The sequence below is a fragment of the Coregonus lavaretus genome, assembly GCF_964263955.1.
Source record: "Coregonus lavaretus genome assembly, chromosome: 28".
Taxonomy (NCBI): domain Eukaryota; kingdom Metazoa; phylum Chordata; class Actinopteri; order Salmoniformes; family Salmonidae; genus Coregonus; species Coregonus lavaretus.
The window spans coordinates 28,546,822-28,561,812 of record NC_140015.1 but is presented as its reverse complement, the minus strand read 5'-3'; the positions used below and the strand labels follow the sequence as shown (position 1 = coordinate 28,561,812).

General features: G+C 41.7%; 1 protein-coding gene and 1 pseudogene across 2 annotated transcripts; one reads left to right on the top strand and one right to left on the bottom strand.

The window, feature by feature from the left end:
* The first annotated feature begins 425 nt into the window (after positions 1 to 425).
* Positions 426 to 11,805, top strand: LOC311104551 (ras-related C3 botulinum toxin substrate 1-like). Its single transcript, XM_084146419.1, has 6 exons — positions 426 to 833; positions 4,978 to 5,049; positions 9,227 to 9,344; positions 9,577 to 9,639; positions 9,935 to 10,094; positions 10,409 to 11,805. Exons 1-6 carry the CDS (start codon positions 799 to 801, stop codon positions 10,537 to 10,539), a joined length of 579 nt encoding a protein of 192 aa, XP_084002545.1. The 5' UTR covers positions 426 to 798; the 3' UTR covers positions 10,540 to 11,805.
* Positions 11,806 to 12,320: 515 nt separating this feature from the next.
* LOC311104525 (inactive serine/threonine-protein kinase 19-like) lies at positions 12,321 to 14,985 on the bottom strand (annotated as a pseudogene). Its single transcript, XR_014615810.1, has 7 exons — positions 14,875 to 14,985; positions 14,564 to 14,662; positions 14,315 to 14,460; positions 13,876 to 14,109; positions 13,396 to 13,493; positions 13,052 to 13,199; positions 12,321 to 12,571 (listed from the first exon to the last, which is right to left on the bottom strand). The product of XR_014615810.1 is annotated as an inactive serine/threonine-protein kinase 19-like (transcript).
* Positions 14,986 to 14,991: the final 6 nt, after the last annotated feature.

Genomic DNA, 14,991 nt, shown 5'->3' with positions numbered 1-14,991 from the left:
GCAATGCAATGATATCCGGTAACGTCATCATGGTGTAACAGTCTAAGGTGTCCGTAAATAATATGTTATTTTTCAGAGCCTATAATAATTTGGATAAACTAGTCTCTCTAATACTGTTCTAATTACTAAGTATACCAGATAACTTTGCATACCATACCGTATATCAACATCACGATGTCAGCCTTTTATTTTCTGATAACTCCACACTACCTGAAAACTGAAAAAGTTGTTCACATTTCTCAAATGTGTATTTTGGTACTCAGACACTTTTTCAAACGGCTAATTTACTTCCAAATAATTGGATATATGTTGTGTGAAAGATACACGTTCATATCCCTTTTCTTTATTTGATGCTTCCTTCGTTTTATCACAATGTACTGCCTTTGGTTTTAGGATTAAACTACTGCACATCAGTGATTTCAATCAGTGCGTGGGCGTCTACAGCAACCGGAAGTGACTCGGTGAACGGATAGTACTCCCTCTGGGTTTTTTTGCTCAATGGGTGGTAGCAGCTGTTTGCTCCAAAACTTCCAGTTGAGAAAGCATGGGAATGTAGGAAGATCACTTCAAAACAAAGTTACATTGAAGTTACGGATATCTTATCGGACACTTTGGACAAGACACACACTAACCTTGACAATCAGTCTTACTTTGACCAAATAATTCCAGACTTTCTTCAGACATTTCAAGTTTGAACAAGTTCAGACAAAAGAGTGGGTAGCTAAGCTAGCTAGCACCCAAGCTAGTAAACGGACTGAGCGACGCATCTGGACCAGTCTGGTAGTACGGTCCAGAACAATGCAGGCCATAAAGTGTGTCGTGGTTGGGGACGGGTAAGTTTATGAACGTTTACTAACTTTAAATACATGATGTAACATTAGCTAAGTAGCTATCTATCTTTGATGTGGATGTCAATAAATAAATGATATAGCTTACTAGCGAATGTGTTAATTTGCTAGTAGCTAGTTAGCTAGGTGAAAAGTTAGCTAAATGTAGCTAACTACCAAATTAACAAATTCAGCAATGACAATCCAACATTAGGCAAGCAAATACATGGTTATTCTCACAATTGTTATTTGTGCAATTCAGCTGGTTCCCTAATTTGTTGTGCATGCCTCATTGTTTGGATTTATCATCAATGGGACTAAATTAAGTGGGTGTGTTAACTTTATAAATTAAATCACTGACACTGCTCTGCCATAGTTGTGTACATTCAGATGCTGAAACATGTCTATATTCTAGCCAAGTATCTCAACTCCTCCACGCTACCAATTATTATTTTTTTTTTTTTTACAAATCGATTCTTGAAGTCATTTAAATTATATTGCGATATGTAGTTATCGATTTTCCTCCATCACTAGTTGCTATGCGTCGATACTTTCATTTTTTAAATTATTAAACCCTTACCGTTTACCTGTGTTTGTCCTCTGTTGTTGCAGGCCTGCCTTTGTTTGCTGAAATCATACTTTTTAATAAAAAGTTAATCAAATACAGTCGTGGTCAAAAGTTTGGAGAATGACACAAGTATTGGTCTTCAAAGTTTGCTGCTTCAGTGTTTTTAGATATTTTTGTCAGATGTTACTATGGTATACTGAAGTATAATTACAAGCATTCCATAAGTATCAAAGGCTTTTATTGACAATTACATTACATTTATGCAAAGAGTCAATATTTGCAGTGTTGACCCTTCTTTTTCAAGACCTCTGCAATCTGCCCTGGCATGCTGTCAATTAAGTTCTGGGCCACATCCTGACTGATGGCAGCCCATTCTTGCATTATCAATGCTTGGAGTTTGTCAGAATTTGTGGGTTTTTGTTTGTCCACCCACCTCTTGAGGATTGACCACAAGTTCTCAATGGGATTAAGGTCTGGGGAGTTTCCTGGCCATGGACCCAACATTTCGATGTTTTGTTCCCATAGCCACTTAGTTATCACTTTTGCCTTATGGCAAGGTGCTCCATCATGCTGGAAAAGGCATTCGTCGTCACCAAACTGTTCTTGGATGGTTGGGAGAAGTTGCTCTCGGAGGATGTGTTGGTACCATTCTTTATTCATGGCTGTGTACTTAGGCAAAATGGTGAGTGAGCCCACTCCCTTGGCTGAGAAGCAACCCCACACATGAATGGTCTCAGGATGCTTTACTGTTGGCATGACACAGGACTGATGGTAGCGCTCACCTTGTCTTCTCCGGACAAGCTTTTTTCCGGATGCCCCAAACAATCGGAAAGGGGATTCATCAGAGAAAATGACTTTGCCCCAGTCCTCAGCAGTCCAATCCCTGTACCTTTTGCAGAATATCAGTCTGTCCCTGATGTTTTTCCTGGAGAGAAGTGGCTTCCTTGCTGCCCTTCTTGACACCAGGCCATCCTCCAAAAGTCTTCGCCTCACTGTGCGTGCAGATGCACTCACACCTGCCTGCTGCCATTCCTGAGCAAGCTCTGCACTGGTGGTGCCCCGATCCCGCAGCTGAATCAACTTTAGGAGACGGTCCTGGCGCTTGCTGGACTTTCTTGGGCGCCCTGAAGCCTTCTTCACAACAATTTAACCTCTCTCCTTGAAGTTCTTATTGATCCGATAAATGGTTGATTTAGGTGCAATCTTACTAGCAGCAATATCCTTGCCTGTGAAGCCCTTTTTGTGCAAAGTAATGATGACGGCACGTGTTTCCTTGCAGGTAACCATGGTTAAGAGGAAGAACAATGATTTCAAGCACCACCTTCCTTTTAAAGCTTCCAGTCTGTTATTCTAACTCAATCAGCATGACAGGGTGATCTCCAGCCTTGTCCTCGTCAACACTCTCACCTGTGTTAACGAGAGAATCACTGACATGATGTGGCGTTTTTGTTTGTCCACCCGCAGGGGACAAACAAAAGGCGCAGTGATCTAAGGCACTGCATCGCAGTGCTAGCTGTGCCACTAGAGATCCTGGTTCGAATCCAGGCTCTGTCGTAGCCGGCCGTGACCGGGAGACCCATGGGGCGGCTCACAATTGGCCCAGCGTCGTCCAGGGTAGGGGAGGGAATGGCCGGCAGGGATGTAGCTCAGTTGGTAGAGCATGGCGTTTGCAACGCCAGGGTTGTGGGTTCGTTTCCCACGGGGGGGTATGAAAAAAAAATAAAAAATGTATGCACTCACTAACTGTAAGTCACTCTGGATAAGAGCGTCTGCTAAATGACTTAAATGTAAAATGTAATGATGTCAGCTGGTCCTTTTGTGGCAGGGATGAAATGCAGTGGAAATGTTTTTTGGGGATTAAGTTCATTTTCATGGCAAAGTGGGACTTTGCAATTCATCTGATCACTCTTCATAACATTCTGGAGTATATGCAAATTGCCATCATAAAAACTGAGGCAGCAGACTTTGTGAAAATTAATATTTGTGTAATTCTCTCAACTTTTGACCACGACTGTACAACCACAGACTGTTTCCCGGTTGCTGTATGATGACAACTCGGTGCTTGTGCCAATTGAATCTCAACATGGAAACGGTCAGCGATTGTATTTGATGAACATTTTATTAAAAAGTAGGGCTTTCAGCAAACAAATAAAGGCACGCAACAACAGAGTACAAACATAGGTACATGTAAGGGTTTACAAATGTATATTTTTGAAGTACTGAAGTCGGAGGTTCGTTTCAAAAACTCTAGTCTGCGCTCAACTCCGTGGATGAGTTGAGGTACTTGGCAAGCTGTATTTCAAGCTTTTATATATGTTTTGGCTCAAGTAAACCTTGTCTCCATTTTATTTCTGTCATCGTTTACTTGGTCATTTCATTGAATCTAAATTGTGAAAACAGTTAACCGGTATTCATCATCATTGCCAGCAAGCTAATGTTTCCGTAGAAACATTTTCCAGGTGTGAAGTAAAGAGAGGGAAAGGGGATACCTAGTCAGTTGCACAACTGAATGCATTCAACTATCCCAGAACATGACCGGTGGACTGACTCACTCTATATATAAAGTTAAATGGCCTCCGTTTAAACCTGAGGTGTGAGCATGGTAATAAGACATGTTGACTCACTGCACTTCACGACCTCTGTTTGCCAACCAGGTAGATACAAAGCCTTTGCTAGTGGTTGGTAGGTAGGTATTACCCAACAATTAAGTAACAAACATATTTTAGTTACCCTAGTGGTGCTTGGTCAAACCTATTCCTCAACTGGCTGGTAGTTAGCCACTCAAATAACTGTGCACTTTTGGATGACCGTATCAGAAGAACTCCAGACAGGCCCAAGTAGTAATAGGCTATAACTTGGGCCTGGTGTTTTTCCTGGTCAGGTCATGTAGTCAAAGAAAGACTCCTGGTCCTAAATTATGTGGTGGGAGGGTGCTCTTATCTACATATAGCATCCGATCTGTTTGGGCACTCCACTCATAATGTGTGGGAGGGAGGGTGTACACTACAGAGTATGCATCCTCTGGTCTGGGTGTGGTGGATATTGCAGGCAGCAGGAGAAATTAAAGCCCAAACGTCATAGATGGAACCACGGCTGAACTGTTCTATTCTTTGATTTAAGGAGGTAATATAACTGTCCACTCCCATTCGTCGGCTATCTTTTGAAATAGTGACTAGGCCACATTTCAAAGAGTTATGGACATGAGTTGGTTTTACTGAACCTCGGATCATAAAATAAATGTGTGATCATCAATGTATTAACGTGTAGAGGATGGCATTGCATGGCTTCAGACAACTTGGACTAGGCTAGGCCTAATCTCAATCTTATTCAATTGAACCAAGTCTCTGAGTTCCTGGCTGCAGGGCATACAATCGTTCAAGGTATCTTTTGAAGTGTGTGTTGTCCATCCACCCAGAGTCAAGTTTGGTAGGGACCTCAATGCTCTCTATAATAGACCATAGCCATGTCTTTAGCTTGGTTCTTTCAGAGGATTGACATCATGCTATAAAATTGGCATATGGCATACAAGCCTATGATTTGTTCCATAACATTGACATGTGCTGTTATCTTCTCCTCTTCCAGAGCTGTGGGTAAGACATGTCTGCTGATCAGCTACACGACCAACGCCTTCCCTGGAGAGTACATTCCCACAGTGTGAGTACCTCTACAGCCCCCAGCGGGGAGGCATGGCCTGGGAACCCCCTGGAGCCAGACACCCCCAGCACCACACTTCTCTACTTCTCTCCATGTCTGTCTCCACAACCATTATTCGGGCTAGGCAGGGTGGGCATCTCTACATTGCTGTCTTTTTCCCCCCACCTAAACCTACAAATCGGATTTGGTGACGAAATGTTTGTTGGCAGCTGGGGATGCTAATCATGCTAACCTTAGGGCAGGGGTGTCAAACGTACGGCCCGCGGGCCGGATCAGGCCCGCAAACGGGTTTAATCCGGCCCGCGAGATGAATAATACAAATATATATATATATTTTTTTTTTGTAAAGTATAAAAATGCGCTGCAATTTTTCTATAAAATAAACTGCTGTTCCAATTGCGTCCACTGGATGGCGCAATAGCAATTGTGTTAAGCAAGCAAACTGTTTATACCGGGGCAGAGCAAGTAGGTCAAGCACGTGCAGCCAATGAGCTACTTTGTTTTGCCCGCGATATTTATTACGGCTTCTACTTTTAACATTATGTGCTTTGGCACCCTCATTGCCCCAATATGTCTGTCAAAAAAGAGAAAAGTGGACGCAGAGTGCAGAGTGTTCTAAGAAAAATGGTCATCCTATTTATTCACGGAATTGAATGGGAAAGCTGTATGTTTGGTGTGTTCAGAGCATGTTGCAGTGCTGAAAGAATATAACCTTCGTCGCCACTATGTGAGTCTTCATGCCGACAAATATGACAACTTTCAAGGACAGCGGAGATGAGAGAAGGTGAATGAACTGTTGGCGGGTCTGAAGAAACAGCAGTCTGTGTTTACTCACAGCCGAGACATCAGTGACGCTGCAGTGAAAGCTAGCTACCTCATTGCTAATGAAATCGCAGTGGCTTCAAACCCATTTAGTGAGGGCGAATTTGTAAAAACATGCATGATGAAGGCAGCGGAGATTGTGTGCCCTGAAAAGCGGCAGGCTTTTGCAAATATCAGCCTGACAAGAAACACAGTTGCAGACAGGATTTCCGATCTTTCAGTGGATTTGGACAGCCAGTTGAAGCAAAAAGTAAAGTAATTTATTGTGTTTTCGGTTGCAATTGATGAAAGCACGGACATTACAGATGTTGCACAACTGGCCATTTTCATCCGCGGAGTTGATGACACATTGACCGTCACCGAGGAGTTTGTGGAGTTGGTGCCGATGACAGATACAACGACAGCAGCTGATATTTTTACCGCACTCGTCGGCGCGCTGGACAGGGTCGGAGTGGACTGGTCCCGCGCTGTCAGCCTGGCTACAGATGGTGCGCCCTCAATGATCGGGAAAAAAGCAGGCGTTGTGACAAAGTTCAGAGAGAAAGTGCAATCTGCAAATGGAGGACGTGATTTTTTGACTTTTCACTGTATTTTGCACCAGGAGGCTGTGTTGCAAGTCATTAAAGATGGATAACGTCATGAAGGTGGTCATCCAAACTGTTAATTTCATCCGATCCAGAAGCCTGAATCACCGTCAGTTTGACAGCCTTCTCAGAGAGAAAGACCACATCTATGGCCTGCCATACCACACTGAGGTAAGATGGTTAAGCCGAGGTGCTGTGTTGAGGCGTTTCTTTGATTTACGAGAAGAAATTGAACAGTTCATGGAAGAAAAGGGCAAACCAGTGTTAGAATTTCATTCCGCAGAATGGATGCAGGACCTTGCATTTATCGTGGATGTTACAGAGCACCTGAATAACTTGAACAAACAGCTGCAAGGGCGCAACAAAGTTGTCACGCAGTATTATGACAGCATACGTTCTTTCAAGTTGAAGCTGTCATTGTGGGAGACGCAACTTGCCGGTGGTGATGCAGCTCACTTCCCCTGTCTGAAAAATTTGTGCGCGACCCAACATGTGGCAGACATGAAGCGGTTCAAAGATAAAATAACGGGACTGTTACGGGAGTTTGAGCAACGCTTTCAGATTTATTTTTATGTTGATGTGCTATTGTTTTTAATTGATTTTATTTGTATATTTAACCTATTCTTGACTCTGTGGTTCTTGCACTTGTTTGGGGAACAGGATTTCATTATTTTTATCTACATTTCTGCCTGAGAAATGACACCCTGATATAGTTTTGTGATCTGTGATATACTTCTGTGAATCACTGAGGCATTGTGTGTTTGTGTTCTTTGTCCTCAGAACATTCAAATAACTTGAGGTGTTTTATGATTAATAGTGATGTTGTGCTTTTGGACACTATCCTCAGGCTCCAGCTTTATGTGTATATGTTTTTATGTTGATGTGCTATTGTTTTTAATTGATTTTATTTTATTTGTATATTTAACCTATTCTTGACTCTGTGGTTCTTGCACTTGTTTGGGGAACAGGATTTCATTATTTGTATCTACATTTCTGCCTGAGAAATGACACCCTGATATAGTTCTGTGAAACAGTTCTGTTAATCACTGAGGCATTGTGTGTTTGTGTGTTCTTTGTCCTCAGAACTTTCAAATAACTTGAGGTGTTTTATGATTAATAGTGATGTTGTGCTTTTGGACACTGTCCTCAGACTCCAGCTTTATGTTTATATGTTTTTATGTTGATGTGCTATTGTTTTTAATTGATTTTATTTTATTTGTATATTTAACCTATTGACTCTGTGGTTCTTGCACTTGTTTGGGGAACAGGATTTCATTATTTTTATCTACATTTCTGCCTGAGAAATGACACCCTGATATAGTTCTGTGATCTGTGAAACAGTTCTGTTAATCACTGAGGCATTGTGTGTTTGTGTGTTCTTTTTCTTTAGAATTTTCAAATAAACTTGACGTGTTTTATGATTAATAGTGATGTTGTGCTTGTACTATTTTGGACACACTGTCCTCAGGCTCCAGCTTTATGTTGTATGTTGATCGTATTAAAACAAAGAAAACAATCTGAAGTTGTTGTTTTTAAGTTATATATACCATGATTTTTCCGGTCCGGCCCACTTGGGAATAGATTTTCCTCCATGTGGCCCCTGAGCTAAAATGAGTTTGACACCCCTGCCTTAGGGCCTTAGCATCACACCGGTAGCGTTTGCCAGCCAAGAGTACTTAGCATCTCTGAACAGAGTGCCAGACGGAAATGTTGGCAGTCAGACGTCCACCGGTGGGGTGGTCCCTAAAACACACCGGGCCGAACAAACGGCAGATGAACAGCAGATCAACATTCGGTTGGGTGTGTGCACTCCCTTCGGGGATGAAATACCTGGGGAAAACACTGTGATGTAAATCACCATAAGGGTTTTTAGGTCTTATCTGACCTCAGACCTGGAACTAACTTGTTATATTGATCTGTATGTGTGACATGAACTGGTTGAGGAACTGGTTATGCCACCTGAGTTTAGATAAGTGACCAGGTTTTTATTATTGATGGTCACTGGTCAGATTTACCAAGAGTTTTTCACCAGTTGTTCTTAAGAGGAAATACTGTAAAACATTCAAATGAAAAGGTTAAAGGGGAAATCTGCAGTTGCTACATCCATTTTTGATGATATATACCCATTGATTCTTGAAGAATATAACAGATAAATGCCCCATGAGCTTAGTTTAACTGTTGTACCCCATCAGAACCCAAAATGTAAGCTTGTTTTACTCCAAAGTTTGAAAACATTGTAATTGTAAACCAACACTGTATAGCAGGGGTATTCAACTCTTACCCAATGAGGTTCGGTGCCTGCTGGTTTTCTGTTCTACCTGATAATTAATTGCACCCACTTGGTGTCACAGGTCTAAATCGGTCCCTAATTAGAGGAGAACAATAAAAAAAACGCAGTGGAACGGGCTTTGAGGTCCAGAGTTGAGTTTGAGGGCTGTACAGCCTCAAAACATGCTTTAAACTATCATTTTGATATCTTGGATGGTCAGTCCTTGCATCTATAGCTCAGTCTTATGACGCTTTGTTATTGTTTCACCTATTGATTGTCCCTTTAAATAAGGATTAAGAGCTTATGTAATAATATCTATACATTTACTTCACATTCTTCTATTCCCTTGTAGAAATATGATTTCTAGTTAGTCTGATACATACAGCTACGCTCTTTAGCTTTTCATATCAAGTTGAATAGGATACACTTCTCTCTCCTTTTGTTGTCTGAAGTTGATTATTAGCCTATACCCACACTCATAGCTGTTGACTGATCCCTACAGGTTTGACAATTACTCTGCCAATGTGATGGTGGATGGAAAACCAGTCAACCTGGGCCTGTGGGATACAGCAGGACAGGAGGACTACGACAGACTCCGCCCCCTCTCCTACCCACAGACGGTAAGTTTGACAGACCAGACATGCGTTGCCATGGTAACAGCTGAAACTTCCTTATTGTTTTGTTTGAAATGAAGCCTTTGTGTACTTACGGGAAAGTCTGTCAAAAATAGCCTAGTCCTCATCTCTGTGGGGAATATAAGCAAATGCACACCTTTGTATATAAGGAACACTGTGATTACGGAAGTGATTGTCACGGGCACTGACAGATTATTCCTTCTCTCTTTCTCTCCAGGATGTGTTCCTTATCTGTTTCTCTCTCGTGAGTCCTGCCTCGTTTGAAAACGTCCGTGCCAAGGTGGGTGCCCTGTTTGAAGCAACTCATCATAACTCATCATAGCTCTTAACAAGTCAATACAAGGAGCTTGTCTACAACACGGCACATGATGTTCAGTTCAAACACATTTATATTGTCTAGGACTATTTTTCAGAGCTGCGTTTTGGAAAATACAGTCCATATTGATTCTTCATAAGATTGATCAATATAACCAGTAAAAATCTGTTTCATCTTTTGAAAAGTCATGGAAACTGTAATGACAAATTTAATGGGAACCCTGTGAAAGTGACGTTCCCGATGTGGTTTCTCTTCATAGTGGTACCCAGAGGTCAGGCACCACTGCCCCAACACGCCCATCATCCTAGTGGGCACCAAGCTGGATCTGAGGGACGACAAGGACACCATCGAGAAGCTCAGAGAGAAGAAGCTCACCCCTATCACCTACCCCCAAGGCCTGGCCATGGCCAAAGAGATCGGTACGTGTTCAGTGTTCATCAGTGACAATGATGGATGGAAGGAATGTGAATGAAGTTGAAGGCAGGTTTAGGGAGTTTGTTTACTGTTAGGGACAATTCATGCTTTGAATGCAGATAACCTTCTCAACCAGGAGAAAGTGGTTGTACTCATGCATTACTGAGGATGTAGTCATGCTCTCTGAGTAAAGCTTTAGAAAGTGATATCTCAAAGGGAGTGAGTGAAGAGTAACTAGCTTCTCTCTCCTGCTTGGACAGCACTCACACATGCACACCATTCAGAGCCACGTCTCCTCATTCTCTCTTCTGTCGCTCAGGTGCGGTGAAGTACCTGGAGTGCTCGGCCCTGACCCAGCGCGGCCTGAAGACTGTGTTTGACGAGGCCATCCGGGCGGTCCTCTGCCCCCCGCCTGTCAAGAAGAGGAGGAGGAAGTGCTCCCTGCTCTAGAACCCTGCAGACAGGAAGTGTCGGGACGTGGGCACTCGCCTTGCGGGGAGACAGAACACCGACACAAAAGCATTTTACTTCCGATTCTTTCCTTCCTTTATATAGTCACTACTAGTACAGCACTGGGACAAACTGTTCCTTTGTTTAAAGAAACTGCACATACAGACGGGTTTTGATGACAATCCGAACCCAGTCCTTTTCTTTGCATAGACACACACATCACTGAAGTCTAAGAAATTCCAGATGCCTTCAAAAAATGGATTTAAACTTCTGATGATTAAATGTTTTTGTATTTCTTGCTCTTCCACTCGTAGTCCATATTGTTTGTTTACAGTCTTTAGAAGTTGTTTTAGGCGGAGCGTGATGTTGCCAAATTGCATACTGCAGATATTAGAAGCTGTACAGCAGACACTAAACGTGTTGCACATTTTTTTGATGTACATCCAAACAGTACAGCTAATAATTTGGCATGATGCACTGCAGTTAACGGTTACATGGGTAAGATGGCATTCTATTTGGGGGGGCGGGCATTCTGTATAACATTAAGTAAATCCAGAACTTGCCAAGTTAATAGCATCACCAGTTTTATTTTCGGCTTCAAATACAAATTAATGTACCATAAATCTAATTTTACTAATAGTGATCGGCTCAGGACCAAGTTTGGGAAACGCTGGTCTACGCCAACAGTGCTTTTTGTCGATTGGAAAAAGCGTGATCCTTCAGTATTTAATGGGAAAGCTGGCGTGCCTCGTTGCACGGTTGGACCTGTCAGTCAAAAATGTTTTATCCCCCCAACCCCTCCTAATGTATCCTCCCTGTACTGTCTGAACCGAATCGTTGCCTGAGAAATGCAAAGCTTGCAACTTTATATGAGAAGATTGGATGTGAGGACTGTTTTGGGTGTCGAGATATGCGATAAAAGTATTTTGGCATTTATCAGAAAACATTCATGCAGCGATTTCTTCTGTGTATTTTCTTTGTGAATGGCCCATTTGATTCACAGTAGCCACCACTACTTGGAAAGTGAAGTAACAAAGGAGAGAGCATTTAAATGACTGAGGAATGTTCTAACGGTAACAAAGCTACGGTCGGTAACGGCGTAGTGTTTGTATACACTCATCTTTGGTTATAATCATGTGAATTCAATTGGCTATTTTGTATCATTCATTTTTTCCACTGGTTAATTTACACATCACTCACTGTATTTTTAAACTAACACTATGAATGCTATATTGTTTACCTCCTACAAATAAACCTTTAATTTTCCTACAAGTCTAGCCTTTTGTAATTGATGCAGATAGCATGAAATGTGCAACATATACTGAAGCGTGATTTAGGATCGCTATATACTGTACATTTTATATTTTTTAGATACATATTTCAACTACTAGATCAGAAGTACAAGATATGACGTAACTGTTATCCAGGCATCAAGCTGCGCTCCAACTCAGAGCCAATGTTGTGACCCTTCGGTTTTATGGATAAAGCATGTCAATTTTTTGAGAGCCAATCAATTTCAATTAAACAGATCGTGGGCATTTTACTTTACGTTTGAGGTATTCATATTTTAGTCACAGTACTAAGCTTCTCAATCGAGGTATTCATATTTACAGTTGTTACAGCAGTTAGCTTCTCAATGTGTTTCTTAAGCTTTTTTTAAGGACTTACATGCTATTGTACTTCCTTCTTTGAGGACTGAGCATAAGGATACCTAGTTGTAGGGTCCACATTGCAATTGTCTTAAAACAAGTGTCAAAGGACAGTCAAAAAGGAACCTTAAACGATTTACAAACCAGACAAGGTTTTATTTTACATCATTGGCATTTCATCAACCTACAAGGTTTCACTTTGTACAATTGGCAGAAAAAACTTCCACAAAAACAAGGCAATAACAAATGATTAACCACAGGTTAATTTGGTGTAACATGGCCACTCGTCATGTTCAGTTGCTCTGAGGGTTTCTTCCATGAAACAGGTCGTTGTATCCATTCAGTCAGTTGAGTTCATTAGTCCACACACCGTAACAATGTTCCTGAAGTTGTGGGTATACAAAAAAAAAAGGAGCTGGTCAGTTGGGTACAACATGACAAATTGTATTAGATTCACTTCAGTCGACAAGAATAGTTGATGGCTACGCCCCAGGAGTTTTTCGTGGTCAGGTCAAGTTTCAAGTTGTCACATGCACAATTACAGTGAAATGTTTAACTTGCAAGCCCTTTCCAGTATTCAGTCCATATCAAAATAGTATAACTAAAAAGCCACAGGGGGAAAAAAGGAACATGTAAGCTGTATACAGGGTCAGTGCCAGTACCAGATTTACAATGTGCAGGGATACTGGATTAGTTGAGGTAGATATGTACATGTATGCTGAGATTAGCAGAAAGCGACGTAGCAGGACAAATAATAATAGTAAACAATATGGCAGCAGCATAAGTGGTGGGTGTGTGCGTGCAAGATTGTAATTATGTTCAGGGAAAACTCCTGGTCCTACTGACATGAAAACCAGTCTCACCACTCTACTAGCTCTGCACCAATGATGTCATGGATGTGGTACTTGATCTGGAATTTAACCTGTGAGTTGGTCTGTCTCTCCTCCAGCTCTGCCTTTAAGACTTCATTATATTTGGACTTCTTAATCATGCCCAAAACAGCTTTACGACCTGGGTCAGGGGGAGGACGAGAGTAAACAGTCAACACTCCATTAGCAAAGAAGTGCTAATAACTCAATGTGGAATGTGTACATTCAAGTCAAAGAGTCCACAAAACAGATAATTCCAATTAATTATCTATGAGGAAAAGTGATAGTTTTATACAGTATAAGTCTATGTAGCTAGCTTCCTTTGTTTGGTGGCTGACCCTGTATTAGGTACTTGGTGAATCTGCCAGAGTTGGGGATGGAGAGCCACCAGCTGCCAGCGTCCCTCACAGTCAGAACCCCAGACTTCACCAGTTGCCTGGGTGGGGGTGGGAAATAGCACAAGTTATTTGTGACTCATTTACAAATGGAGCAAACGCATCCAAACAGATACTTTCAGATACATGAAAAGGATAAGATGCCGTATAGGACAAAATGACCCCCCTCTCAAACAATATTTAAAATCTTACACACAGTGCTGGTTTCCTGGACAGAGATCAAGGCTAGACCAGGACTAAAAAGCATGTATAATAGAGAATCTCCGTTGAAATAGCCTTTTAGTCCAGGACTAGGCTTAATCTGTCTGACAAACCAGCTATAGTAGAAACACATTAATAGAATAGAAGAAACATATTCAAACAAAGACTTTCAATACACAAAGTGACCAAGATATGAGGGGGGAAAAAGGCTTTTTCTCGTACGTTATCTCTGAGTCTGTGAAGAGAAACTCGTTGAGAATTTTGTCTTTGTTGAAGCTCAGGTCATTGCAAGAGGGCAGCACTTTCTCCAGGAACTTCTCCACTGTGCCCTGTGTCCCTCTCCCCTCCTCCCCGGCCAGGACTTTAGCCTTGTAGTCTGCAGCGAACACCAACCCAAAGGCCTCAGCGTCAAAGCCCAACTGGAACATCAACAGCTCCCCCTGTTCCCTCAAGTCACTAACAAAGAGATGAGGAAAATGAGATTTTGGACATTAATCAAGTCAACCAAGTCTAAATTTACAACACATTTTTTAATATTTTTCCAGGACTAGACTGGAGACCAACAAGATGTGGAGGTTTTTGTTCGTGCCCAGTACTAACATATTTGATTGAGACCACCAGGATTGAAGAACACTGCTCCAGCAATATTCATTGGGCTTACCAGCTGCCTGTCCACTTGGGTCCTATCATTGTGTATGCTGTAGAGCTGGTGTTTTAGGACAATTTGTGGAAGGGTGTCATTGAAGAGTTTGCGTGGGAATAATGTCATAAGGTCCTGCAGGGTGGCTTTGACGTCCAGTGGTCCCCCTGGGAGAAGAAAGGAACAACAAAGGAGACGGACAACAAGTCAAACATACTAAACACTGACACATTTAGCAAGCTAGCTACATTTATGTTTGAGAAAAGGCACCTTCTCCATTGTTGACAGCTCCAAACTGTTTCTCATTGCCAATTCTTCGTTTCTTCACTTTAAACGTGTCTGATATAAGGGCCCGTTTTCTGTTCATAACTGAGAGGCATGGAAACATAAATTGACATTAACAATCGTTGTGGACTGCTAACGTTAGTGGTTAGCTACAGTAGCTATTTGTTGTTATGAAGACACAGACAGCAGCATGCTAACGTTAGCCAAATGGCTAGAAGCTCATTTATTTCACTGGAGTAAACTTTATAATAAGGCTATTATTATTTATTCACTAGCAATAAAATGGATGTCCATACCTGACATAAAGTAAGCATTGTTGTAGCAACTCCTCGTCAAACAAGATTTTCAAATCGTTTGAACATACACCGGCCAAAATTATACTGTCAGAATGACAACAGACAGCACCCAACTCC

Bases quoted from the DNA above. Each gene is read 5' to 3' on its own strand.
- LOC311104551 (XM_084146419.1), top strand. From the start codon at position 799: ATGCAGGCCATAAAGTGTGTCGTGGTTGGGGACGG. The intron at 5,050-9,226 runs GTGAGTACCTCT...TGATCCCTACAG, and splicing joins GGAGAGTACATTCCCACAGT to GTTTGACAATTACTCTGCCA. The intron at 10,095-10,408 runs GTACGTGTTCAG...TCTGTCGCTCAG, and splicing joins GGCCATGGCCAAAGAGATCG to GTGCGGTGAAGTACCTGGAG.